At 42.7% G+C, this 14,037-nt stretch overlaps 1 protein-coding gene across 4 annotated transcripts in view; it reads left to right on the top strand.

The window, feature by feature from the left end:
• Nucleotides 1–14,037, top strand: part of LPIN2 (lipin 2) — a 77,527-nt gene that overhangs the window by 33,544 nt on the left and 29,946 nt on the right. For all 4 annotated transcript variants that reach the window (XM_038393304.2, XM_038393303.2, XM_038393313.2 and 1 more), the window contains exons 3-4: nt 3,409–3,504; nt 11,621–11,919. In XM_038393304.2, coding sequence (XP_038249232.1) covers nt 3,409–3,504; nt 11,621–11,919 — 395 coding nt within the window. The remainder of the gene's footprint in view (nt 1–3,408; nt 3,505–11,620; nt 11,920–14,037) is intronic.

The following is a 14,037-nucleotide window of genomic DNA, read 5'->3' as shown; positions in this document are numbered from 1 at the left end:
CTCTGTGCCAGGAAGCTATCTGCTTGTGGGAGTTCTGCATAATGCACTCGATCCATCTAAAAGCGTCTCATGTTCTGGGAGCCTGAAACAAGCTGACAGATCACCTCAACAGGTCTTTCTCCAGTCACCTTGAGTGGTCCTTTCTCTTTGATGTAGTAAGCGTGGTTTTCGAGCGATGGGGGACTCCCCAGGTAGACCTGTTTGCCAGAATAGGAAATGTAACCAGTTTTGCTCCTTGCAAGGCCACAGACCAGGCTCACTCATGGATGTTTTCCTGCTCCCTTGGATGGGGAAACTGTTCTGTGCATTCCATCCCCATTCCTCTCGTGCACTGTCATGCTCTGTCCCACTTAATCTTAAGCAGAAGTCATTCTCATAGCCCCAGCCTATCCCCACCAGAACAGGTTTGCCATGCTGCTAGGTCTTTCTGTAGCGACTCCAATGCTGCTTCCTCTTCTCCCAGACCTGATATCGCAGAACCACAGTCGAATGTTCCACCCAAACCTCAACGCCCTCCACCTGACAGCTTTGGAAGCTCCATGGTTACATCCCGAGGAGCTGATCTGTTTGGAGCAAGTCTGCTTGGTTCTGCTATATAGCAGGAAGCCTTCTACCAGAGCTACATAACTTGCCAAATGGAAGTGTGTTTTTCCCATTTGGTCTTCCCAGCCAGTTCTCTCACTCATCTGATCGTCACTGCAGACCGTTCTAGAGTATTTGCTACATCTGAAATAGCAAGGTCTGGCAGTTTAATCAGTTAAAGTACACCTGGCAGTGATTTTGGTGTTCAACATCTCAGTGGGTGACCAGTTGGTTTTCTCACATGATATGACCATTTGTTTTCTCAAGGGCCTAGAAAGACTATACTCACAGATTTGGGAGCTCATCAAACTGTGGGACCTAAATCTGGTCTTGTCAAAACTCTCAGGCCCCCTATTTGAGCAACTGGCAACATGCCCCTTGTTATATCTTTTCCTGGAAGATGACCTCTCTGGTGGCTATCACTTTGGCAAGGAGGGTTTCAGAGATCAGGGCCCTTATGTCAGAATCCACGTACATGGTCTTTTTTTTTTTTTTTTAAGAACAAGATACAGCTTTGTCCTCATCTTGTGTTCCTTCAGAAGGAGGTTTTGCAATTTCAGGCTATTTTCCTGACTTTTTTCTTTCTAAAACCACACCCAAGCAGAGAGGAGCAACGTCTCCACACATCCTGGACGTTAGACGTGCCCTGGCTTTCTGTATTGAGAGGACAAGACCGTTCTGTAGATTCACACTGCTTTTTGTGGCAGTAGCGGACAAGATGAAGGGCCTTCCTATTTCAGCTCAGAGGATTTCATCCTGGATAACATCATGTATCGGCACATGCTATGAGCTGGCGAGGATCCTACCACTGGCTATAGTTACGGCCCATTCTATAAGGGCGCAAGCTTCCTCAGTGGTGTTTCTGGACCAGGTCCCAATCCAGAACATCTGCAGAGCGGGGACTTAGTCATTGGTACCTACATTTTTGTCCCACTGTGCAATCGTCCAGCAAGCTAAAGATGACGCTGGGATTTGGTCGAAATGTGTTTCAGTCCGCATGTCCATGAATTCTGATCCCATCTCCTATGGTACTGCTTGGGAGCCACCTAGTGTGGAATGGACATGTGCAAGCACTCAAAGAAATAAAAACAGTTATTAAACTTTTTCATAACAGTTTTTTGAGATGTGTTGCACATGTCCACTCCATGACCCACCCTCCTACTCTGTCAGAATTGGCTGGCAAAAAGGAACTGAGGGTGTGGGTCAGATGGACCCCTTCTACTGGCACATGAATGCCAGGCACCAGAGGGTGCTAGAGCTGAACCAATGGATACCACTGAGGGAAAAATTTCTGGTGACCATGCATGCGCACACCAAATATGAAATGAACATGTGCAACATATCTTGAAGAACAAGTTTAGTAACCGTTTTTTCTTTACTACGGGCTTCATCATGCACCACTGTTAACCAGTAAGCATTCCAAATGTAAGTTCGCTATCACATTGAAGATGGTTCTGTCTTATAACCGTCAGTTTTTTCCATGTTAATCTTACTTCTGTTTTGTGTGTGTGTGTGTGTGTGTGTGTGTGTGTGTGTGTGTGTGTAACCTAAAACTACTACTTCCTGGTAATATCTGTACTAGCTGCCATATTCGATATAGGGTTGTCAAGTGCCCCTAACAAGGCAAAGGGACTAAATAGAAACAGATTTGCGATATTCAGATGTTCAAAGTGTGCAAATATCATATGACTGCAACTTTTTAAACAGTAAGACACGCCCATTGTGTGTCCTTGTGACAAATACTGTGAATATAACCTCCAAAACTACACATCTTTGAGTGGGTTAAGCTAAATGAATGTCCAGTTGCCACAAAGCAGGTGGATTCACATCCATAAAATGAATAATCTTGATTTGAATGTTGAAGTTTCCTATTCTGTTTGAATGTTTTTGGCTGGAATTAACTTTGCTGCCTAGGATTTCACCATAGGAAAACAATATAAAATGCTGAGCCATTTACTCTTAAAACTTTAGTCCTAAGTTCTAAAACAAATTTGATGCATACTTTTATTTTTGCTTTCTTATTTTGGAGTTCATGGATCTGGGCAAGAAGGGTAGTGTCTTACACCTCCCACCTGGAATTAGTATAACTTAGAATACCTTTTGTATGACATTTTACATTGGAAATATGATGGAAAATGGGGAGTCATGTGTCTTGTCTCCGTTGCCATATAAGTAGTACAACCAGTAGCAGCATTAACTGAGCTTCATAAAGTAATAATCAAAACTCCTGCCCAGAGGAGTAATATGGCCGATATTACATAAAATAAGGAACCAAGCCTTTAAAGGGTAAATAGTTTTCGCTCTAGAATATCTGCCACCCAGCATTCTGACCCTCACCCAGGGCTTGACCACACTACAGAATTAAGTCGACTTAAGTTGACGTACAGCTTCCACTGTAATTAAAGTGGTGGTTCACACCTACGCTTTGTTCCTTCTGTCAGCGCTGCGCGTCCTCGCCAGGAGCGCTTCCACCAATTGAAGTGGAGTATTGACAGCTGGAGCCTGGAGCTGGAGCTATCAGCTGGGTGCTGAGCTCCAGTTAAGTAAGGTATTTAAGTATGTTTCCAGCTAAACATGTCTGTCTCAATAATCTGTCTACTTCCTAAAAAAAAAAAAAAAAAAGCACCGAATTCTTTTGTGGGGTAAGAGAGCACAAAGAGGGAGGTATGACAGTCTTGGGAGAAGCCTGGAGTTGGAGTGGTGATCATGTAGTGGAATGGAGGCATTAATATAAAAATAATCAGAGAGGAATCAGTCTTAAGGTAAATATTTGTGTTTTTTGCTGTGTGGAAGATACTCTTCATTAAATTGTCTTTGCTCCCACAGATTGATATAGAAATTAATGGAGAAACAGTTGATCTTCATATGAAGCTGGGTGACAATGGAGAAGCTTTCTTCGTACAGGAAACTGAAGAAGAATATGTAAGTGTTTTGTGGTGTATGAAGAGTACATTGCTGAGTACATTGTTTAGTTAATTGTATCCTGTTACTAGTGCCGTGTCTCATGTTCTCAATATTAAAATACAGCATTTTTAATGACTAATTTTTTTTATTGCTGATTCATAAATTGCATTGTTTGCTTGCAATAGTTCAATAAAATGCTGCATCTAACTCGGTTACTGGTGGCAGGAAAGTAACAAATCCTCCTTAGCACACCTTATTTTTCAGAGCTGTAATAGGAAGACTGGTTGCACTTTTCACCCTGTTAGCTTAGAACAATAATCTATCATGTTAACTTTAGGGTGACTTGTTGACTGTACAGACTATGCAGTGACTATTTAACTATCTGCAAGTAGTGCAAGTCACTTGTGTTACTGACCTCAGTATCAGTGTGGTTTGTTTACATTGGCAGGATGCCGTTTCTTATCTCTGAATTGTCATTAAGTTAAAAGAAAAGGAGTACTTGTGGCACCTTAGAGACTAACAAATTTATTTGAGCATAAGCTTTCCTGAGCTACAGCTCACTTCATCAGATGCAGGTGAGCTGTAGCTCACGAAAGCTTATGCTCAAATAAATTTGTTAGTCTCTAAGGTGCCACAAGTACTCCTTTTCTTTTTTGCGAATACAGACTAACACGCTGCTACTCTGAAACCTGTCATTATTTAAGTTGTTTTCCAAGACTAGGAAGTCATTGTAGTGGCTTGGCTTTCTGATACAGTTGTTCTCTGAATATCCCCCAAGGCCTCTTGAGACTGTAGGCTTTTCAGCTCTTGTTGCTAATACAGCTGTTGCCTTAAAAGCATTTAAGGTTTGTCTGGGGGAGTGGAGGAATCCCAGAGTAACTAGTGCAAAATATTTACTGCTTAGAAGGTGAATTAATCTAATCAACAAAAAGACACTCTTTTAGTGCAGAACAAGACGGTCCACACAGAGAAGTTAGTGCAGAATAGCTATTGCACTTAAAATTTACACCCTACTTACTTTGCACTAACTTCCCTGTATAGACAAGCCATTACTTTCTTCAGTACTTAATATATACTGCATTATATGCGCTTATGTCAAAGCTTGTCTAAGTTGATAGATATTTTGTGAATCATAAAGCCTCTTCCACATCCTGGTCAGGGGCTTCGGGGGGGGCGGTGTGGCAGGGGTCCACAGGCATTGGTATTTTTGGTGGGAATAGGAGCAATATCAAAAGTAAACACTTTTTGGACAATGAGATACAAACATTAGATTATAAATGAATGTGTAAAGTCATGAAAACTTGCAAGTGAACAAGCTGTTGGGGGTGGTAGTGGGAAGAGTAGCAGTTCATTTTTTGATGAAATAAAAAACACACTATAGAAGCAAAGTGGTTGTGAATCATTCACAATGAAAGGGGAAAAATCAACATCAAGATTATTAGTACCCAAAACAATAACTTGTGAAGAAACACCATAACACATCTAGGAAGAGAATGGAGACTCAGATTCTAACAGCAAAAAAATTAAGAACATCAGAAGAAGGAAGCCTGCCAAACAATCAGTAGGGCCACTGAATGATCGAGGTGCTACAGGAGCACTCAAGGAAGAACTGTGGAGACGTTAAGTGAATTCCTTGCATCAGTCTTCACTGCAGAGGATATGAGGGAGATTCCTATACCTGAGCCATTCTTTTTAGGAGACAGATCTGAAGAACTGTCCCAGATTGTGGTGTCAGTAGAGGAGGTTTTGGAACAAATTGATAAATTAAACCGTAATAAGTCACCAGGAACAGATGGTATTCACCAAAGAGTTCTGAAGGAACTCAAATATGAAATTGCAGAAGTAACAACTGTGGTATGTAACCTATCATTTAAATCAGCTTCTGTACCATATGATTGAAGGGTAGCTAATGGGACACCAATGTTTAAAAAGTATCCAGAGAAAGTCCTGGCAATTATGGGCCAGCAAGACTAACTTCAGTGTCAGGCAAATTGGTTGAAACTGTAGTAGGAAACAGAATTATCTGATACGCAAATGAACACAATTTGTTGGCGAAGAGTCAACATGGCTTTAGTAAAGGGAAATCATGCCTCGCCAATCTTAGAATTCTTTGAGGGAGTCATCAAACGTGAACAAAGGAGATCCAGTGGATATAGTGTTCTTGGACTTTCAAAATGTCTTTGACAAGGTCCCTCACCCGCGGCTCTTAAGCAAAGTAAGCGGTCATAGGATAAGAGGGAAGGTCCGTCCTCATGGATCAGGAACTGGTTAAAAGACAGGAAACAGGTAGGAATAAATGGTCAGCTTTCATAATAGAAAGAGGTAAATAGTGGTGTTCCCCTGGAGGTCTGTACTGGAACAAGTGCTGTTCAACATACTCATAAATGATCTAGAAAAACGAATAAACTGTAAGGTGGCAAAATTTGCAGACAATACAAAATTATTCATGATTAGGACTCCATGTTTGCGGAAGTCATGGTTTCCCCGGAAGCCCCAGGACCAGCTGCTCAGGTGGCCCTGGGGACAGCCACAGTGGCAGCTCCTGGAGTGGTTCTGCAACCAGCCACTCGGGTGGCCCTGCAGCCAGCCACATCAGGTGCTGCTGGAACGACCCGGGACCAGCTGCACCGGCCGCTGCTCTGATAGTCCTGGCAGATAGCCCCAGGGACCGCCCGAGCAGCGGCCAGTGCAGCTGACCCCGGAAGACCACCTGACCAGCGGTCCCAAGGGAGTGGGATCAGCTGCATCTTGGTGGCTCCCATTGGCAGTCCTGGAATGTCCAGAGCAGCAGCTGGCCCCCCGGGGCTTCCCTCCTCCATGGCAGTGGCCGAAGCGGCAGCGGGATCCCAGGGCCTCCCCTCCTTGGCGCCGGCTGAAGCAGCAGCAGGATCTTTGGGCTCCCCCCCCCCCCCCCCCCCCAAAAAAAAAAGATTCAATCGGGTATTTATGGTATAAATTTAAGGTCTTGCCCATGACCTGTCCATGACTTTTGCTAAAAACAGCCATGATTAAATCGTAGCCTTATTCATGAAGTTCAAAGCATACTGCGAAGAGTTACAAAGGGATCTCACAAAACTGGATGGACTAGGCAACAAAATGGCAGATGAAATTCTGTGTTGATAAATGCAAAGTAATGCACGTTGGAAAACATAATCCCAACTACACACACACAATGATGGGATCTAAATTATCTGTTGCCGCTCAAGAAAGAGATCTTGGAGTCATTGTGGATTATTCTCTGAAAACATCTGTTCAATGTGCAGCAGCAGTCAAAAAAGCTAACAATGTTAGGAAACTTTAGGGAAGGAAAGAAAATAAGACAGAAAATATCATAATGCCACTATATAAATCCATGATCTGGCCACACCTTAAATACTGCATGCAGTTCTGCTTGCCCCATCTCAAGAAAGGTATATTAGAATGGGAAAATGTATAGAGAGGGGCAACAAAAATGATTAAGGGTATCTCTTGTATAAGGAGAGATTAAAAAGACTGATTTTTTCAGCTTGGAAAAGAGATCAGTAAAAGGGGATATAACAGAGGTCTATATTTACTCCTTCACATAACATAAGAGCCAAGGATTACCCAGTGAAATTAATAGGCAGCAGGTTTAAAGCGAACAAAAAGGAAGTACTTCACACAATTCACAGTCAACCTGTGGAACTTGTTGCCAGCGGATGTTGGAAAGGCCAAAGCTATAGTGGTGTTCAAAAAAGAATTGGATAATTTCATGGAGAATAGATCCATCAATGGCCATTAGCCCAGATGGTCAGGGATGCAACGCTGTGTTCTGGGTGTCCCTAGCCTCTGATTGCCAGAAGCTGGGAGTGGTCACTCAATTGCCTGTTCTGTTCGTTCCCTCTAAAGCACCCTGCATTGGCTACTGATAGAAGCAGGATAGTGGGCTAGACGGACCATTGGTCTAATCCAGTATGGCCATTCTTATATTCTTAATATAACACACAACATGACTAAATACAAAACTGAAAGCAGTTCTTTTGCAGGCAGAGAGCAAACCAGTCAGTGATGGGAACTGATCAGTCAAAAGTTTAAAGAACCACCAAACCAACAACCACTTCCTAAATGTCTGGGACAGGACTTTAACACAGCTGTTGCACTCAATATAAACTAAAACCAAGTTATAAAACAATAGTTAATCCACTACTGCCTATCCTATCTGTATAACAGTGTTCCAGATGCCTTTATGTGTACCTGTACATACCAATAGTTAACAGAAAAAGTAGTTGCAGGGCTGAGAATAGGATTAAGGAGTCCTGGTTTCTAGTCCCGTCTAGCTGAAATATTTGATATTTCCTCTGTTTCAGCTGCTCATTCTGTCTCACCAACACTTAGTTTTCAGTTTTCTTTTAAACTGTGCCAAAGTGTGCTTGATGCACAGACAACCACTGGACACGTCAGCCTCTTAATATGATAACTCCTTTCTAAGTGGTTCAGATTACTAACACTTTATACATGTATATAGTATATTCGTAAAGTTCAAGACCTGAAAAGGGCTGCCAATGTAACCAGAAAACTGGGTGAACTGGTTACAGATCCATTTTATTATTTGGAAGAAGCATCTGCATCATGATAGGAAAGGCCATTGAACCTCTTACCTTTTTTCGCTTTAAAATGTTCAGCTGAGAAATGGACGTGAAGCTGTTTTGGATCTTAGTGGAGATCCCTTATGTCCTGCTTCAGGAATACTGTAATGTGACTTGTACACTTCATTTCTTAAATAAGATCTTTGAAAGTATCCTTTGTGTTTATTCTTACTCCTGACTTCAATCTCAAAGCAGCATACTATCATTATTAGGGCTGCCAAGCGATTAAAAAAATGTATTGTGATTTAAAAAATTAATCGCCATTAATCGTGTTGTTAACAATAATAGAATACTATTTATTTAAACCTTTTTTTGGATTTTTCTACATTTTCAAATATATTGATTTAAATTACAATACAAAATGTACAGTGCTCAATGCCTATTTATTTTAAATTACAAATATTTGCACTGTAAAAAACAAAATAAATGGTATTTTTCAATTCCCCCATTGCAAGTACTATAGTGCCATCTCTTTATCATGAAAGTTGAATTTACAAATGTGGAACTATGTTAAAAAAAACAAACAAACAAAAAAGCCTCCCGAAAACCTGTATTCAAAAACAAAACAATGTAAAACTTTAGAGCCTAAAAGTCCCCTCAGTCCTACTTCTTGTTCAGCCAATCGCTCAGACAAACAAGTTTGTTTACATTTATGGGAGATAATGCTGCTTGCTTCTTGTTTGCCTGTTCTCACTATCAGGTGATATTGTATTCACATGGCACTGTTGTAGCCAGCGTCTCAATATATATAAATGCCAAATACCCTAAAGATTCTTATGTCCCTTCATGCTTAAACCCATCATTCCAGAAGACATGAGTCCATGCTGATGAGGGGTTCTGCTCAATAACGATCCAATGCATGTTCATTTTCAACATCTGACTCAGATGTTATCAGCAGAAGGTTGATTTTCTTTTTTGGTGGTTCGGATTCCACATAGGAATGTTCTTTTACGACTTCTGAAAGCATGCTCCGCACCTAGTACCTTTCAGATTTTGGAAGGCACTTCACATTCTTAAACCTTGGGTCAAGTGCTTTAGCTATCTTTAGAAATCTCCCATTGGTACTTTCTTTGTGTTTTGTCAAATCTGCAGTGAAAATGTTCTTAAAACAAACATGTGGTGGGTCATCATCCAAGATGGCTATAACATGAAATATATGGCGGAATGCAGGTAAAACAGAGCAGGAGACGTACAGTTCTCCCCCAAGGCACAAATTTAATTAACACACTATTTTTTTAATGAGTATCATCAGCATGGAAGCATGTCCTCTAGAATGGTGGCTGAAGCATGAAGCAGCATACGAATGTTTAGCATATCTGGCATGTAAATACTTCTGCAATGCCAGCTATAAAAGTGCCGTGCGAATGCCTGTCCTCACTTTCTGGTGATGTAAATAATAAGCAGGCAGCATTATCTCCCGTAAATGTAAACAAATGTGTTTGTCTTTGCAATTGGTTGAACAAGAAATATGACTGAGTGGACTTTTAGGCTCTAAAACGTTTACATTATGTTTTTTGAGTGCAGTTATATAACAAAAAAAATCTACATTTGTAAGTTGCACTTTCATAATAAAGAGATTGTACTACAGTACTTGTATGAGGTGAATTGAAAAATACTTTTTCTTTTATCATATTTTTTTTAGCATTTGTTAATCACACAACTCTTTCTAAGCAAGCACATTTATTTTTAAAGTCAAAACTTTACAGAAAAAACATATTAAAAACAACAAAACCTACATGCATGCTAAAAAGCTTACCGGAGGTCAGCCCTAACTCCAGCATGCTGTGGTAGTGTCAGTTCTTCAAAACCCACAACGGGGTTTTCACCTTGGTTACAAGTTCATAACTATTTCAGATTCAGAACTAGAACCCAGGCTGGGCAGTTCAGCCATTTCTTTAAACAGCTCAGGCCTTTGATCTCCACTCTCTGGAAAGAGGGCCAGATTAACTTTTGTGGGCCTGGCACCAAACATATTTGTGGGCCCCCATGGAAGCAAAGGGGCATAGTGTGTGTGAGGGGTGTTAGCCCCCAGAGTAAGGGGCTGGCCGGGTGCAATGGGCCTCGGTGTGGCAGGGGTGGCCCTACTCTGCCCAGCTGAACGTGAGCACACAGTTTACAAACTGGCAGCCACTAGATGCATGCTGGCCCTGTGCTGCAGGAGCACCGCCCTAACTCCTTATGCCCAGCAACACCTCACCACAACTGCACACCATCACCTCTGCTCACTCGCCCATCCACAGACACATACCCCCTGAACCGCTCCACAGCCCCACCACCACACCTGCACAGCGCACCATACAGACCCCCCCTCTCCTGCCACTGCCCAGCACCCCAACACACAGACCTTCCCTCCCCACTACCTAGTGCCCCTTCCAAAGATCCTCCTGTGCCCAGCGCCCCAACATGCACAGACCTCCTGCACTGCCCAGCACCCCTCCCAGAGACCCACTCTCCCATGCCCAGCCACACTCACCAGCCCTGCTGGGAGGTGATTGTGTCTACTGGGCTGAGCTGGCAGTGCGGCTGGGGCCGGTCCCAGGATGTGGACCCTCAGGAGCGGTGTGATCAGCCAAGCTGGAGCCAGGCCTGGCCAGGTTGCGTTCCCTCTGGACCCACTTGCTTGTGGGCCTGGCTGAAACCCTGTTCTGCTCCCCCGCCATGAACTAGCTGAGGCAGCCAGCCTCTGCACTGGTCCCAGGTGGCTTGGCCCCTGGGTACGCAGGTGTGGTCCCGCGGACAGCAGAGACTGCTCAGAGCTGGAGCCACACTGGGGAGCAGAGCATATCCCTGGGATGTGACTCCGAGAGCCCCTCAGCTGTGCCCACTGGCCAGCAGCCCTTCCCAGACCACATAGCGGAGCCCAGCTGCTCATTGGCGAGCCCCCTACAGGCGAGTGGGACCTGCTGGCTTTGAGCTGCTCACAGAGCAGGGCCTTGGTGCTGGGCTGCTCCAGCAAGGGGCCAGACCCCAAGTCCATAATGGGCCCCTTCCCAGTGTGGGCTTGGTGCCATTGTAAACCTGCTACTGTCTGGGAACAGGTAATCAGCAAAGACCCACACCTCAGGACATATCTTCAAAAGCCTGGATTTCTGCATAACCAGTGGTGTGAAATTTGCATTAACCTCTCCCTAGGTATTCCCCAAAAAATCAACTTCATACTTATCCTAAAAGTTCATTCTTGCCTGGCATATTTTCAGTATAGCCCTTAATTCCCAGGCCTTACATCATATCCCCATCACGTCTCCTCCAAGAGGTTACACTCAATTCCAGCCCACAAGACATAAATTTTGCCTTTAGTACAGTGGACCTCAAAGGTACTTAAATTAATTTCAATAAAGTCTCCCAGCAGTCAGTCATGTGGGGCAGTATTGCTGGTCAGGCAGGAAATTTGCCATATCTTCCAGTCAGTCCTGGATGCTGCTCACCTCTCCCACTCCACTGCATCCCCACATTTATTTAACCTTTTGTTGTTCTGTTTGTGTGTACATAATAAATGTATCTGCTTATTTTATTCTCCTTGTTTTGGTTAGGAAAAAGTTCCTGCATATCTGGCAACCTCCCCAATAATCACTGAGGATCAGTTTTTTAAAGAGATTGAAGATCACTTGCTGAAGTCAGGTGAAAATGAAAGGACATGTCAGAGCTCTGAAGTTACACACGTCATGGAAACAGAGACTGTGTTCATCTCAGGATCTGTGAAGAAGAAAAAGCGAAGAAGAAAGAAATACAAACAAGATAGCAAGAAGGAAGATCAGGTCTCTTCTGGGGTTGAAGAGATTTTTGAAATAGAAATAAGCTCTGATGACGAGAGAGGTGTTCAACATCTGAGGTAAACTGTTAAATATGTACTGAATTCTTTCATGTGGTATCACTAAGGCTTTGTTCTGTGGCTTGTGTATTAACCTCTTCTCTTATATTAAGGTACTCTTGATAAGGGTTATATCATTAAGTTATAGAATGTGGAAGTCCAAGAGTTCTTTCCTCAAAAATACAAAAAATTATATTTTTAATCTTGACTTCTTCCAGAACTCTTCAGAATCCTTCAGAATTGAGCAATTTTGAATCCCAGAGCAAATGCCAAATCTTGTTTAAGCTAGTGTCTTTCATCAAAATTATCACTCATGTCCCTAGCAATCAGTCCCGTGGGGCTGGTCAGGCTGTCAACACACTACAAAGCACGCTTACATAATGCGGTTCCTGGCCAATGGGAGCTGCAGAGCTAGTGCTTGGGGCAGGGGCAACATGCAGAACCCTCTGGCTGCCCCTTCATGCAGGGACGCACTGCTGCTTCCAGGAGCCGAGCAGGGCAAGCCCCCAACCTCATTCTCTGGCCGGAGCTCGAGGACTGAATTACAAGGTCTGATGGGCCGGACGTGGGCTACAGTTTGCCCACCCCCATTTTAAGGGCATCAGAATTTGGCTTTAAGCAAACAGAGATGCAACTTTTAACTGAGGCAGCTGCTGTTCTCCCATAATAAGTATATCTGAAAGAACGTAGGTAAAGTAAGCAAGTGTTGTGCAAGATACTACTGCTCTGGTGTATACTATTCAAATGTCTCAATCCCTCATCTCTGGCTGGCACCATGCGGCTTGTAGTGTACCTAAAAACCTCTAGAATAAACTCAGTAGTATCAAATACGTATGATCCATTGGACTCCCCAAATTAGACTCCCTATCAATTAGATTCCCCAAAATTAATTTCTGTAATTCAAACCAGATTTTCATTTTTAAGTGCTTGCAGGTCCTTCTGGATTATTGCTAAAGAAAGAGAACTACCTCCCTCCTATATATTGAAATGAGTAAGCTATCAGCATCAGTAAAAAGAACAGGAGTACTTGTGGCACCTTAGAGACTAACAAATTTATTAGCACATAAGCTTTCGTGGGCTACAGCCCACTTCATCGGATGCATACAATGGAACATTTAGATAGACAGACACACACACACACACACACACACACACACACATAGATAAATTGGAAGTTACCATACAAACGGTGAGAGGCTAATTAGTTAAGATGAGCTATTATCAGCAGGAGAAAAAAACTTTTGTAGTGATGATCAAAATGGCCCATTTAGACAGTTGACAAGAAGGTGTGAGGATACTTAACTTAAGGAAATAGATTCAATATGTGTAATCACCCAGCCAGTCCCAGTCTCTATTCAAACCCAAGTTAATGGTATCTAGTTTGCATATTAATTCAAGCTCAGCAGTTTCTCATTGGAGTCTGTTTTTGAAGCTTTTCTGTTGCAAAATTACCACCCTAAAATCTTTTACTGAGTGTCCAGAGGTTGTATTGAAATGCGTAAGCTATCAGCATCAGTAAGTTTCAGTAGAATTCATTTTGATATCTGGAATATAAAAATGACTGGAGCTGTATACTTGCTTAAAGCCCATCAAAAAATATTAAACCTGTTTATTTTCTATCCTATCCTTTATATTATGGGCTGCAGTTTCGTGTAGAAGTTGATTCTTTAGGTCTACACTTGCAGAAGTGTGTAGACATTGCATGCTCACACAGAATGGGTATAAATAGCAGAATAGACGCTGAGGCACCGCTTAAACAAGTAGTGTATATACCCTACATGGCTCTCTACACACTCAAGCAGTGCCTCCCACATCTACACTGCTGTTTTTTAGCAGCGTAGTGTCCCATTACCAGAGCCTTTCCTTGCTGTAGTGAAAGACTCAGTGGAGAGAGGCTCTGGTAGGGGGGAGGCAGCAGGAAAAGACTTTAGCAATTTCTTACTGCTAGAGCTATTTTCCACTTCCTCCCCCCCACTGGAGATTTTTACTGCCATGTGTATCTGTATGTACGTACCCTATATGCTACTGTAAATTTAGGCAAGGCCTCAGATTGTTTAACAGTAGGAGGGGAGTTTGTTTCCTGGATTGAACTAGTTCATTATCACACCATGAAATGGTTATATTCAGTATTTGACTGTG

This window comes from Dermochelys coriacea, chromosome 2 (assembly GCF_009764565.3).
Source record: "Dermochelys coriacea isolate rDerCor1 chromosome 2, rDerCor1.pri.v4, whole genome shotgun sequence".
Taxonomy (NCBI): domain Eukaryota; kingdom Metazoa; phylum Chordata; order Testudines; family Dermochelyidae; genus Dermochelys; species Dermochelys coriacea.
This window is presented reverse-complemented; position numbering and strand designations above follow the sequence as displayed.